The sequence below is a fragment of the Diadema antillarum genome, unplaced genomic scaffold (genome assembly GCF_040938485.1).
Source record: "Diadema antillarum isolate AM-2024a unplaced genomic scaffold, OU_Dant_1.0 seq00000070_RagTag, whole genome shotgun sequence".
In the NCBI taxonomy this organism is placed as follows: domain Eukaryota; kingdom Metazoa; phylum Echinodermata; class Echinoidea; order Diadematoida; family Diadematidae; genus Diadema; species Diadema antillarum.
Window position 1 is genome coordinate 954,475 of NW_027271169.1, and position 15,359 is coordinate 969,833.

General features: G+C 40.3%; 1 protein-coding gene across 2 annotated transcripts in view; it reads right to left on the bottom strand.

The window, feature by feature from the left end:
• LOC139726021 (glutathione hydrolase 1 proenzyme-like) overlaps window positions 1-15,147 on the bottom strand; it is a 31,395-nt gene extending 16,248 nt beyond the window's left edge. Inside the window, exons 1-3 of one of the 2 annotated variants that reach the window (XM_071637103.1) lie at window positions 15,049-15,147; window positions 11,537-11,751; window positions 3,982-4,221 (exon numbers count right to left, since the gene is read on the bottom strand). In XM_071637103.1, the coding sequence (XP_071493204.1) occupies window positions 3,982-4,221; window positions 11,537-11,751 (455 nt within the window). In that variant the 5' untranslated portion in view covers window positions 15,049-15,147. Of the gene's footprint in view, window positions 1-3,981; window positions 4,222-11,536; window positions 11,752-14,786; window positions 14,961-15,048 lie in introns of those variants that run through there. The other variant, XM_071637102.1, reaches the window with a different exon arrangement.
• Window positions 15,148-15,359: the final 212 nt, after the last annotated feature.

Consider the following 15,359-nt stretch of genomic DNA (forward strand, 5'->3'; position numbering starts at 1 on the left):
GCAATTACTGGCAGTAACATCAGGAGAATGGCATATAACGGTTAAATGCGAGCGAGCGAAGCGAGCGAGCTTGAAAATTTTGACATTTTACAGTCCTCAAACTGCCGTTTGTAGCTATATTTTGTCGCTTTAGAAATTAAGGGGAGGGGGCGCACCGGGCGCAACTGCTGGCAATTACTGACAGCAACATCAGGAGAATTGCATAACGATTAAATGCGAGCGAGCGAAGCAAGCGAGCTTGAAAATTTTGACATTTTACAGTCCTCAAACTGCCGTTTGTAGCTATATTTTTTCGCTTTGGAAATTCGGGGGGGGGGGGGGCGCACCGGGTGCAACTGCTGGCAATTACTGGCAGTAACATCAGGAGAATGGCATATAACGGTTAAATGCGAGCGAGCGAAGCGAGCGAGCTTGAAAATTTTGGCATTTTACAGTCCCCAAACTGCCGTTTGTAGCTATATTTTTTCGCTTTGGAAATTCGGGGGGGGGGGGGGCGCACCGGGCGCAACAGCTGGCAATTACTGGCAGTAACATCAGGAGAATGGCATAACGATTAAATGCGAGCGAGCGAAGCGAGCGAGCTTGAAAATTTTGGCATTGTACAGTCCCCAAACTGCCGTTTGTAGCTATATTTTTTCGCTTTGGAAATTCGGGGGGGGGGGGGGCGCACCGGGTGCAACTGCTGGCAATTACTGGCAGTAACATCAGGAGAATGGCATATAACGGTTAAATGCGAGCGAGCGAAGCGAGCGAGCTTGAAAATTTTGGCATTTTACAGTCCCCAAACTGCCGTTTGTAGCTATATTTTTTCGCTTTGGAAATTCGGGGGGGGGGGGGGGCGCACCGGGCGCAACAGCTGGCAATTACTGGCAGTAACATCAGGAGAATGGCATATAACGGTTAAATGCGAGCGAGCGAAGCGAGCGAGCTTGAAAATTTTGACATTTTACCGTCCAAAAACTGTCGTTTGTAGCTACATGTATATTTTTTTCGCATTGGAGGGAGGGGGCGCCCGGTGCGCCCCCTGGATCCGCCACTGGTAGTCAAGGGTGTCGGTTTATGTTCATGATTGGGGGAGGTATGACCAGCGAGGGGGCGTCGAAGTGACCAAGCGGGAGAAGGATGTCCAAAATCTGCACTTTATACAGAGCATCCCCTAATTTGTTTGTGTTTGTGAGTGTGTGTGTTTCATATAGATGGAAAAGTTAGGAAATAGCCAAGGTCAAGTCTTATTATTGGCAATGCAAGGCATTTTAATATAGACTAGTATGTAGAGCAACACTGCAAAATCAATGATCAAGCTTTGATAGCAAATGTGTACAACCTATCAAACATTGCGCAACATTGCAGCGACTCTTTTTGTCATTCCGATATTCTGAGTACACTGCGCACATCCTGCTTGTATTCAAAATGCCAACCAGGAATCACGCTGAATCACAATCTTTTGTCGTCTCCGGGCTTTTTGAACAATGTTATACCTCTTTAATTATAATATGGTTAAAAGAAATCTTAGAAAAATATCTTTTTTTCTTGATCATCCTTTCATGTCGATTTCAAAAGCAGTTTACTAACCTTTGAATTACCATTTTCGTAGGTTTTTTTTTTCTTTTTTTTCCTTTTTTCTTCTTTTTTTTCTTTTTTTTTAAATCAGCGGATGGGGGGGGGGGGGCACGTGCCCCCCCTCCATGCCCCCGTAGTTACGCCACTGTTCCTAGACCTAGATATCTAATGAATTTTAGACGCAATAAAGTCATCCAACCACAATTTGTAGACTCACACTCAGTTATTTTTCAGTTTTAACTTTCAGTCATTGAAAAAATTCATATCTACTATTACTAAAGATTACCAAGTCCATGTGCTATTACTAATTACATTGAGTAGCAAGTAACTTGCTACTCCCAGAGCTTCCAGAGCTTGCTGCTTCCAGTAGGCCATTATACTGACTTTACTTGGTAGTCAGTGGCGTATCTAGGGAAAACGGCGCCCGTGGCAAGCGCGAAAATTGCTCCCCTAATTTCTGAAAAAGTGTTCAACCCCAACCCCATCCCGGTAGGGACTTAAAAAAAGTCCTCATGATATGCTTTTTGAAGCACTTAAGAGGGGTCTTTTGAGGGTGATTTAAATGTAAATAGGCAACCCTAAATTTTGATGTGTTTTGGCGAGCGAGCGCAGCAAGCGAGCCGAAAATTTTTATATTTCAGCTTTATACATAACATGGAATTCTTGTCATTTGTTGGTTATCAAATCTTCGAATTACAATTCTAATCATAGTGACGGCCTTATAGATAACGATTTGTACCAACAGTGTCCAACCCCATCCCGGTAGGGACTTAAAAAAAGTTCACATGATGTGCTTTTTCAAGCACTTATAGAAGGGGTCTTATGAGGGTGTTTTAAATGTAATAGATATTGAAGAATTTTGGCGAGCGAGTGCAGCGAGCGAGCCGAAAATTTTTGTATTTCAGCTTACAAAACATGGAATTCTTGTCATTTTTGGTTATTAAATCTTCGAATGACCATTCTAATCAAGATATAGTGACGGTCTTATAGATAACGATTTATACCAACAGTGTTCAACCCCAATCCCATCCCGGTAGGGACTTTAAAAAAGTCCACTTGATATGCTTTTTCGAGCACTTAAAAGGGTTTTTTTTGAGGGTGATATAAAATCTGATAAATTTTGATAAATTTTGGCGAGCGAGCGCAGCGAGCGAGCCGACAATTTTTGTATTTCACCTTACAAAACCTGGAATTCTTGTCATTTTTTGGTTGTTAAATCTTACAATTCTAATCAAGATATAGTGACAGCTTCATAGATAACGATTTATGCCAACAAACTAAGGACTTGGAAAAATACTCTGAATTACTACGAGTGAGTGAGCCGAAATTTTTATATTTCCACGTCATCATTACGTTTTGTTCTTCTTACTTTTTTTTCTTGGGATAAATTTTGGCGAGCGGGCGCAGCGAGCGAGCCGAAAATTTTTATATTTCAGCGTTACAAAACATGGAATTCATGTTTTGTTTTTATCTTGTTTGATTTGGTTTTCTGCCCCCCCCCCCCCCCCTCCCCATTCTCCTTCCCCCCGTCCGGGCGAGGTTTTTTTTTTTTTCTTCTTTTTTTTTTTTTTCACGTGCCCCCTTGCCCCCCTCCCCCCCTAGATACGCCACTGTTGGTAGTTGATACTACTGACTTAGCATGCAATGTGCCTATAATAGGCTGCAGCGCAGCATGCATTGTACACACATAATATTATGCATCATACACAATTTACGGTACCGAGTACAGTATAATACCGGTAAACGGTGAACATTATCGCAATGTATCTTCGCGATTCGGTCAGAAAGCAAAGCAGGGATCGGGAATGTCTACTGTTTGCGCGTCAGCTTCGCGCGCGGTGCAGTAACGTAGTATTAACACGTACTGTACACGAGTTCTTTAGTGTGTATAATATTATGTAACTCCATAATGTATCATCATCCGCACAAACATAAAAACAAGGAAGAGAGAGAGAGAGAGAGAGAAAATGAACGCAAAAGAAAGGAAAGGCGGAATTCAAAACGGAAATAAAAGCGGTAAAGACAGCTTTTGTTTCATTTGTCAACATCTAAGCATTGCTGAAGAGGGGTGTTGAATAGCTCAAACACCTCCCTTTTGCCCAAGGGGGGTGTTTGAACACCTTAAACACCCCCCTTTTGGCAAAGGGGGGTGTTTGAACACCCAAAACACCCCCCCTCGGTACGCCCTTGCACTCAATCCACATTTCTCTTTGGGTTTCGGTTTCCCTTAGAACGGGGTTTAAAATGTCTGCTGTAATGAGAATAACGGCATTTTACGGCGAACCCCAAAGTTTACTTTAATCAATTTCAAATAAGACTTTCAATTTCAGATCCACCTACAACATTTCATTAAACAGGATGATCATTTTTCAAAAGGTCAGAAGAGACAAGTACACTGGATTGTGGATTCCGTCTCCTCACCTTCCCATTTTTGAACATATATCCACGTCTGATGCCACTGCCGCTGACTGAAACACGCTCGACCTGTCCTCTGTGCTCCCATTGGCAGGCGTTGTCCCTGTGCTCCCATTGGTAGGCGTTGCCATGGCGACACCTTCTTTGCCTCCCCGACCACTGACGAGCGCAAGGACGATGGTGAAGATCACAGCGACAGCGAGACCAACGCTGAGAGCTATGGCGAGGCGAGATGAACCACCGAATCTGGAGGAGGGAATGAAAATTCATAAAATCACCGATGTTAACATCTGCGTATAGATGGAATTTTGCGAAACCATGTCAAAACACTAAATTTAGTTATCTAGAACAGAACAATGAAGTAATGCTAAGACACAAAAATTGTTTCGTTATGGGCAAAGTCACATCGTACACAAATGAAACGTATTATTGCCATTATCATCAAGTATCTATCATCGATCACTATCTCCTTCATAATCAATGATATCATAATATTTTGTATTGACTCATGAAGTTTTTTTTTAAATCATTATAATGATTGTATTCATCATCAATCATTACTACCGATTTTGTTTATACAGGAATAATGACATTAAAAACCATTGCACTTAGTACTCGCAGTTATGTGTTTGCGTGAGTTTGTAATGTGCTTGTGTGTATTTGTATGGGTTTGTGTGTCTGTGTGCGTGCGTCTGTGCTTGTAAAGTGTAGTATGGTTATAGAAGCCTGCATTATACACGGCTGTCTTTCAAAGATTTGTTGTTTTTTCTAATTAGTGATCCCCTTCCTTTAACGGAACAGGTCTCCTGCCAGTTATGGCTATAGGAGGGGTACCCTTCCGTTCCTTTTACGGGGGCAAGCATGCAGTTGCGCTATCTGTGGGCTAATTGACTCGGCATATGTATGTATACCGGTAGCAGGTGTCACTTAGTCCTATTGTGGTTGGGAGATGAGCCAAGGATATTGCAGAATATAGGACACGTCAAAACAGAGAATTGAATTGAAGCTTGATGTGGTCATTTGGACCTTGTTTTGTAAAAAGAAGACTTAGTATAGGGCAAGCAACACTCCTCTCGGTTCTAGCATTTTGTCTGAGTTACCAAGTATTTCTTTTTTTCGGTTGCCTTTTCGTATTTCTTTGGGCATTTCATCAACCATTTTGTCAGATTTTTATTATCATTTTTTACAAACTATTTCAAGCTACTGAAATCCTTTGCATCTGACTGGCTAAAAGCAAATTTGTCAGAAGACAAAAAAATCTGGCAATACGCTTGATAACATGCCCCCCCCCCCCCATGACGTATTTGTGACATACGTTCCATAGATCAGTAACGGAATGATGCTCATGATGCTTGAAAAGTGTTCTAATGCTTTGGCCTTGCTGTGATGTATGCTCAAAATACCTGTTACAGCACGTTTGATAAACGAATAATAGACATTACAAATGATTCTTTACTTCCCTTAAATCAGTTGTCACTATCGGAGTTCCCTTCAGCAAAGAGACGTGTATCACGAGAGTTCGACCTTTCACTCAAAAGCAATTGGGTAGTTAGCTTCAAAATTGTAAATCGCGATATGTAACAAAAATAAGCTGATAAGTTTTTTATGAGTTAGCAATTAATTTCTAACGGTCCATTCCAAACGAAAGAAGGGACAAACAGGGAGATATATATATAACATCAAACTCGAATAGCTTGCAGTTAAGGTTATGTTACCTCTATTTTGTGCGAAGAAACGATAATAAACAATTTGAAAACGGACACGGGACAGGGTCAAAATGTCATCTCCAATGTCGACCCGGTACTCCGATACGATCTATGTATTTACAGAAGGCTAAAAGTTCTTTTTTATGTCAATCCAAAAACCCACAGGCACTGAAAAGCAACAAAGAAACACCTGTAATCTACGACGTTCATACATCAATCCGTGTTTTACGGAGTGTTAGTTGCAGAAAAAAAAACAACTATATCTAAAGATTTGTGATATGTATTGTATATTTGGACGATAATGAAGTATTCGAATAACGAACATAAAATATCGTTTGCTAGCGTTCACGATTGTGTGATTCTAAATGGAATTCATACAATTAAACTTTCAAAAAAGGAAATTAAGATGCTGCGATTAATTTCTGTGAAAAGCAATATAAAAAAAGACTCCGCAATTATAAGGCCCCGAGAATTAAGACTGCTTTTTTCCACATAATTCAGCATCAGGTCAGCATAAGCTGGCATCTTTGAATATCGCTGTATATCTTATAAACGAAAACAATAAGATGGAAATGGCTAAATTCATGAAATCTTCACAATATCAGAAATTAAAGATATGCATATTTCACAGCAGGGATAAACGGGAACTTGAATTATCTGAAAACAAGTTGATCTAAACATCAGTTATAAATTTAGCAGTTAAGAGACTTTTGAAGTTTCTGCAAGCGAAACAAATCATATCGAATAACAAGGCCCCAATGAAAGGGTATTTTTGCTCTTCCCTCTCATGAAGTGTTTCACTAAGATTGAATAGAACGATACTTGTGATAACGAGCACAACATTAAAGCAAAGAAATGTGCATGGTTTTGGGGACTTCATGGATGAAGGAATTAAGATCAGATTCAGAACCACACGAGACGGTACTAACAACATCATGGTTAGCTGGAATCACGGTATATTATTTCATTATTTCCTTGTGGAACAGATGGCATACACGAGTAATAGGATGAAATACGGTTACAGCTTGTTATTCCGACGGTTCGTTTACCCGAAAAACAAAATTAGGTTCGTTTTTTTTTCCGAGGGTTCGTTATGCCAAAGGTTAGTTAATCCGAAAATGAAATAAGGCTCGTTATTCTGAAGGCTTGGTAGTTAGCATATTCTTTTCCTTTCCGGTTAAACAAACCTTATTTCATTTTCGGAATAACGAACTTCCTATACGTATCTTACTAACCTTCGGAATAACTATCCCTTGAAATAAAGCCTCAAATGTTCAGATTAACGAACCCTGTTTCCTTTTTGAACATGTGTGTGTGTTTTGGAACAAGGAACCTTAGGGATAGTAATCATCACTCTGGAACCTAATACTTAGGGTCCGCTATTACGCAGTCTTTCATGCAGATAGGGCCTAAATGTTTGCACATATTTCATGATGGTATAACGATTCTGAAGTCAAATGAGTTGGTGTGATATTTATGGAGCGACATGTTTCAGACTGTTGGGTAAAGCCAGGCCCTTTGCTCTTCACTTTACTCAACGCTTTACTTACAACCTTGCATCTGATTTCAAGTTATGTTCCGCTTCCTAGCTTGACCAGGGCACAAGCTGGTAATGTTATGGCGGCAAAGCCAACGGCCAAAAGGTTTAGGTGGTCTCGGAGCAAATTGAGGTTTTTAAGAGATAGTTTGTGGAGTCGTGGTTTCATATGGACGGTGTCTGACTGACTGCACTGACTTCGATCATGCTTTGAGGTGGAGAGTTTCCTTTCCACCTCCCTGCTTATGAATACGTTGATACAATGGTGCATGCAGATGATTCGTTGCTTCACACAATAGTCATTTCATTTTATTTCAACAGCGACTCAAAATTTCCATCAAACTCTCTAAACGGAATCCTTGATTTTGTACCACCCAATTTGCCCTAATTTTCGGATTAACGAACCTTCGGAACGTCGAAACTTATTTAGTGATCCGTGAAAGCTCACGAGGTACCTCTTGAAATAAGGCTCGTTATTCTGAAGACTCGGTAGTTAGCACATTCTTTTCCTTTCCGGATAACAAACCTTATTTCATTTTCGGAATAACGAACTTCCTATACGAAATCTTTCTTATTGGATGATCCGTGAAAGTTCAAGGAGCACCTCTTGTTAGGTGATCCGTGATCCGTAATCTGTCCGAATTCTGTCTTTATTTCTTTCTTTCTGTACAAATCTTGTGCAGAGCGTATCTCCAGAAGCTCAAGGTCTTAGCTCTTAATATTTTAGTACATATTGTCTCATGAGCTCAGGATGCTAAAATTTCTTTTTCTCTGTGATTATTCAATTGTGACATCATTAAGACGTCATTTTCTAAAATCACTTCATTGTCTCTAGCTCTATTTCTAGACGCTTTCTACCAATGAAAATCGGCAGGTGCATATTTACATGTAATGATCTATATTTCTAATATTTCTGACGCGCACTAACGCGCACATACGTGCTCGTCAAAATTTTATATAACCACTTGCCCATCGTCAGCAAGATACCAAGTTGGATTTTTTTTTTTGCATGTAATTATACTGATATATTATGGAGAATATTTTTACTAAATTTCAAGTCTATCCGACTCGATATGACGTCATACAGGCCTGCCAAAGTTGGAATTCACTGCGTGCATATACGTTTCCACGTATAGCTCTTTCGGATGGACAATAACCCCCTATTTCTTTACATATTCTGAAAGCGGATGAGTGGTAGATGTCAGCGAATTGGTCTATAAGTCTTGTAAAGGTATTCAAAGTTATCAAATTCCTGCATGAAATGAAAATATGAAATTTCATGATTTCGTCTTCACATTTGAAATTCATATAGGCTAGTGTATGTCTCTTATCCTTGACAAATCTGTACCCAAAATGTATTTAGTATGTTGTGGCTTATTGAATTCTCTATCGAAATTACCCTCACGATTATTCAATTTGATGGCGTCATCATAGTAACGACATCGATTGAACTTACCCTTGTCAAATTTGGCCATTTTACGTTATATCTCAATGACAGTCCATTTCTTTCTTTTGTGTGTGTGTGAAACACAAATTGCCATGACTTTATTCATTAAGCAGTAGCTCACCAATGCTCGGTCGGATTTCTCTAGGATTTCTATATGTTATAGCTGGCACTCTGGGCTATCGTCATGTGGCCATTATTTTGTTAATTGAAAATTGCAATCACTCATAAGAATGTGGTTAAACTTGAAACTCTTAAAGGCTTCAATTTTACGAAGATTGTTTGCAATGCTCGTCGTCCGCAAGTTGCAGTTCAAATATCTGTTCCCTTATAAACATATACGACATTGCATGGCCAATTGCCCTCGATCTCAAAGTGATTGGATCACCTAAATTGTCAGTAATGACAAATTCGAAGTCTAGTTTCATTTACAGTTTAACAAACCTTCGATATAACGTGCCTTCTGAATGACGAACCCTTGGAATAACGCCACAAGTGTTCGGACTAATAAACCCTGCTTCATTTTCGGATTAACGAGCATGACAAGGTAAATGGCACATGTGTGTTTCGGAATGACGAACCTTCAGTATAACAATCATCAACCTGAAACCTGAAATACATGGGACCGTTTTTACGCAGCGTTTCACATAATTAGAACCTAAATGTTCGCATACGTTTCGTGATGGCATAAACGATTCTGAAGTCAAACGACTTGGTGTGATATTCAAGGAGCGACATGTTTCAGACTGTTGGGTAAAGCCAGGCCCTTTGCTCTTCACTTTACTCAACACTTAACTTACCGCCTTGCATCTGACTGTCTAATTTCAAGTTATGTTCCCGCTTCCAAGCTCGACCAGAGCATAAGCTGGTAGTGTGATATCGGCAAAGCCACGGCCAAGAAGTCTAGGTGATCTCGGAGCAAATTGAGTTTTTTTTGAAGAGATAGTTTGTGCAATCGTGGTCTTATATGCTATATGGGTGGTGTTTGACTGACTCCACTTATTTTGATCAAGCTGGGAGTTGGGTACTTTCCTTTCCACCTCCCTGCTTTTGCAGACATTGATACAATGGCGCATGCAGACGATTTGTTGCTCTACACAATAGTCATTTCTATTCCAAACAGAGACCCAAATTTCCACCTCCCTGAACGGAATCCTTGAATTTTTTTACGACTCAATTGACCGGAAAATCGGACTTGTGTTAGTATACTGTATGTATGGCGGCGGGAGGGGGGGGGGGGAGGCAGTTACTTCCTAGAAATAGCCCCCCCCCCCCCCCCCCCTTGGCTTTTTTTTTTTCCTCTTTGGATTTGGATATTAAGTGTTTAGACTGATTGATTACTAATTGAGAAAAATCAGGCAACAATGGTAAAATCTGTCTGAGTGTGCGTGCTATTTGTTAAGTACATTTCTCGTATCTCGTTATCCTATATAAATCTGTCATCACTCCATTCACTGCTGTTTCAGGAGCGCTACACGCAATGTGGAACAAGACCTGACAGATACCATGATCTAGGCAAGCAAACTGTTCCCCAATATAATTCTATTACTTTATTAATTAAAACTTTTTTTAACATTCCATGCACCAAAAGTGTGCACCACATGGTTGAATTCAATTCTAAAAATGCAAAAGCTCCCTCATTTTGAAGGGGAACCCCCTCCCACCCCTCGTTCCACCTGCATAAATTTATAGTAGAACACCGTGAGATATCACACGCGGAAATATCGCTATTTAGTCAGTCATATTGTCCTGAGTATTTATCATATCGCTCACTTTTTTCATTGAAAAATTTTGTCAATACAATGCACTTCCCTAAAAGTGTGCACCAAATCGTTGAACTTCAAATCTAAGAAGGAAATGGTCCCCGCGTGTGGGAGGGAGTATACCCTGCCCCACACTCTGCCCCGTTCTTTCCATCCCCATGGACTCAGTATAAAATGACGACGCACACACCGAAAAAAAAACCCACCACATGACAGATCCCTTAATTTACTCATTCACATTGTCCGTGATTGTTCATTCTTTCTTTGGAAATGAACATTTTTAATTTTTTTTTGGTCCAAATATTCACACAAAAAGTGTGCACCAGATCGTTGAATTTAAGTTCTGAAGATGCAAGAGCTCCCTTGTGTGATGGGAGGGGGGATAGCCCTCACTGTATACGTTTACTATCCAATTATTATATGACATATTTAATCTCCTTAGCATCTTGTTCATATTTTGTCAAAAACTTTAAGTTTTCTCCAACCTAAAAACTGTGTCTTCTTCCTTCGGCCGTTATGAGATTGAATAAAAGTCCCGCGTTTTCTCTGAGATGACCAGTGGAAGGTTCTAAGCGCCGTCGGCCATTCTTCCTTTGTCGAAAAATGTTCATAGTCTCGAAGTATTTCGGTTTTCCCCACTCGACAAAAGTACTGCGACTTTAACGAAAATCAACTTGCATGAAACGACTTGAAATATGAGACCCCACATTTTTATTCTTAACTTTTCTGCAGCAGATATACTTTGTTCCCACGTGATGTCATGGCAAGTCAAGCGGCTTTCTTAGAAACGCTCCCAGATTAAAGCTGTTCTCCGGTTCTCTTATCAGCTTATAGGCAAAAGGAGCAGTCTCCGTACTGACAAGTTCTTTGTCATTTTGTCTAACATTTTGCTCTTCCCAATGATTGAAAACATCCTGGGATTTTCCAACTCAATTGCTAAAGAAAACGCATTAAAGAAATGAATGGGAGTTTGAAGGAGGAACGACGAGGTGCTACACTGAATAATAAAAGAGGTAAAAAAACAAACAAACCCGAGACGAACAAGTCACACCTTGAGTGTGTTAACCATACTTTTCTATGACAGACGCAAGAGGGGCCGCGATGCTCTTACCCCTTCTTTGGTTTTTCGTACGCCTCTTCCGGGTCAGCGTTGGTTGCCACAGCGCCCTCCTGGGCAAGCTTGGTCCGGAACTCTTCCATGGTGAGGACATCGGCGTCTCCCGTCACTGCGTCGGCCTTGGCCTCCGAGCCGTATCCAGCCTCCGTTCCTCCCTGAGCCAAGAGCTCCTTCTTCTCCAACTCTACCTCTTCAGCTGCAGCCTCCATCTTTCGGTAGGTAGATGGAGATGGATAGACCGACAGACAGATAGATAGATAGATAGATAGATAGATAGGTGGATTAATGTACATTCGACATAAAAATTGATAAGGAAATATACTGCACTAATTGAACACGATAGAGCCGTATCATCATCACAAGATTGTGAAAGACAGCTATCTCACATCAGCGTTTTAATGATTTCTGGCATGTCTTTGCAAAGGAAGCAATTGTTGCTTATTCTTGTTGTGAATGATAAGGAAACATTACAGTATTAGTATTGATATGTCGTGTGTGTGTGTGTGTGTGGGGGGGGGGTGTATTAGGACTATGCCATGAAGGTCACATCCGGCTCTTGATGGGATGGCGTAGCTCGTTTGAGAAACTCAGGTAGAAAGGGCTGGCTGGACATTCACAAGACCGACAAGAGTCCGGAAATGTAACTTGATTACAAACTCATTCTGTCAACGCTCTTTTCGTGTAAATGCTCTTTATCTGACTGATTTTGTGAAGAAGCAAGTCAAACACAATAACTCAGCAGCAAGCAATATGCCTACAAACATACCCTCCACAATGCTACGCAAAAAGGAAGGAACATACCGTTATAACTACGCTTTATGCCAATTCTTTGTAAGGCTTGTATTCATGACCACAAGGTGTAACTGCAATGTACAATAACAGTGCAATGCTTCGCGTAGAGTACAATAATAATGTGCAATGAGCCGTTCCTGTAATTTGTGTGTGTCAGGTCCCACGTTCTGTTAACTTGAATACAAATTAAGTTTAGTACTAGACTGCACTTCATGACATTACAGAACATAACGGCTACCACTAGAGGGTATACGGTAGTGAGATAAAGATAACCCATAATCAATACACCGAGGTTGTGTGTCATCCAGGGCCTTCATTGGAAATTATAAAAAAAGAGAGAAAAAAACAACAACAAATAATGACGGTGACCCATTCAAACTATTTGTTTGGAACTTCCGGATGTCTTCAGGCGAGGCACTATCTCATTTAACTGTTCATCTTTTATTCCGTTTGCATATCTTGTATAGACTCTGCTCGTTACTACGATGGTGCTGTCTGCGCGGTATATAGGGTCATCAATCTCAGTTGGCGGGAATAGAGGCAGAGCAATTCTTGCGAAGGCGAGGCACATGCATGAAATATGATGTCTTATGATTTCAATATACAGTAATACCTGAGAGAAAATGGATTGAGATATTACGTTATGGAGAGAATAATGGACTGAGATATTACATTATGACAATATTGGATTCCGCTTAACGACTTTGTAGAGGCAACGCGCTATATAGCGAGATAAAAGCTCGAGGAGGTTAAAGGCTGAGTGCATGTATGGTCACTGGGAACACTATCTGTAAGTTTGCAATCAAAATCAAAATGTGAAGCCTTTTTAGTACACTTGTATTTGAAATTAGATGTTCTTCGATATTTGTTGCTGATGTAATTCATGTCTGCATGTACGAAACCAATGGATAGATATACGGTAGATACAGAATTGAGATTGTTCAGACTGCATGGATTACAATGCTTTTTATTAGACAAGAAAACAATGAGAGGTCATGATGGAATGCTAAGAACGACATAAATTATTTTTAAAGAAAAAAACATAGGTTAACTGCTCCTTGAAAACGGATATATCGCCAATTTGCATCGCTTTAATCCCTGGTTTCTTTCCCACGTAATCCGGTTATGTGATAGTCCTATCACGTCTGCCTCCCGTCTATAACATTAACGGCAGGAAGTACGAGTAGTTTTTTTTTTAGCTTTAATCTATTTTATTACCACTATTTTTTTTTTCTGCCGCAAAGTAATGAATGGGATATGATGACACCATATGGATTTATAACAGCACTCAGAAGTGGTTTATAGCAGGAATCACTTAATGTCTATGACTGTTAATACATTCATGGTATCTAGGCAGTGTTTTACGTTTTCAGTTCAAGGAAAAATGAACGAATGCTCCCTATTATATATGAAAACTGAAACTAAAATCGTTGGTGGAAAAATCACGCGTTCGCCAATAAAGAGTAGAATGATATAAATACAGGAATGTGGACTCGAATCTTATTTTCTTCTTCTGTAGGTGTCTTTGTAGTCGCCTCTTCACGTATTCCCACACTAAACGACACGGTACTATCCATTTACCTACAAACAGGACAGTCTCTTTGCATTTCAATCATGACTTCTGTGTCTTATAGAAATAGTTCCATCTATATACAGTATATATATATAAACATCCTGCCTGATCATTTTCGATCGTTTATATATTCGAATCTATGCATATAATTATAGTTCATGAGATTGCGTGAAACCAAGGAGAAATGTTCTCGGTAGTAGGGAAGGCATCTAACACATTATCACAAAATGAAAATACCATTGTTTACTCATATATCTAGACAGAAAAATCAGTTGGTCCGAACTCTTTTATTTATCTATCTATTGATTTTCTTTTCATACTATCGGCTTTCCTCCGTAGACACTGTTTCGTGAAGACAGACGCAGTCTCCGCGGAGCACATCCCCGACGACCAGACAGACCAATCTTTCAGACCAATCAATCATACTTCGTAAGCACTACAGTCTGTGTCTTTTGAAGGATGACAAAACATGATACATGTGATACGCTAGAATCGTTAATGTACAGTGCGAGCCGTCATAGCAGTCGCTCGATCGCTCTGACAATAATTTCCCAATTATTTTCAATTAACATAAACACACTCGATTCGCAGTATATACTACATCGTATGTTTAATGATGGACTACAGGCTATCACAAAAATCGGTAATACAATTCGATGTTTGGATAACATTTACTTGTCACGGCAAAAGAGATGAAGTCTTTCCTAAACCAGGCAAACCTTTAAAACTATACGCAAAACAGATCTTTGAAGCCGAAATGAAACAAAACGACGATGATGAATCTCATTAGAAACTATTTCAAGTCTTCTGTATAACCAAGGAGGTACTAGGCAAGCTTGCCTAGTACCTCCTTGGTATAACGTCGGTCTATAACATTACCTTCCACAATTCAGTTCTCGCTTACACAGATGTCTGTCCCCTCCGCTTGAGCAGCACAATAAGTTTCGATTAACCCAATGTGTCGAACCATATTCTTCATGACAATAGCTCATTCACGCGTTAGGACGTACCGATCCTGAAGTCAATGGGACCGAGCCCAAATATGATTTCCAGAGAAAAACTTATGGGCATGTACACGCTCTGGTGCATGGTGAACAAATTAAGCTTTAATGTTTGTATACGGTGTTCGTTATTTACTCACCGCTTTTCAATGCACAGCAAACGTCCAATAAACGATGTTCTCGCAGAGGGGTCGTTTCCTACAACCTGGACCTTCAAAGTGTAGGTTCAAAGATCACAGCTCCGTTCGCTTGGGATCTACCTCGAACTCACAATCAAGGGAAGTTCTTTCGGGAGTTTCCTTGCAGGTGGTAATCCGGGCCTACACTGAATCTGCGCGACAGTGAGTGCTGGCAGCTTATCTCTGCCTCCAGAGCAGAGGAAAGCGTCCCGGTCGTTGCAGACAGCAATAGATCATTAAGTGCTTCTTTGTGGCGCGCGCGTTCAGCTCGA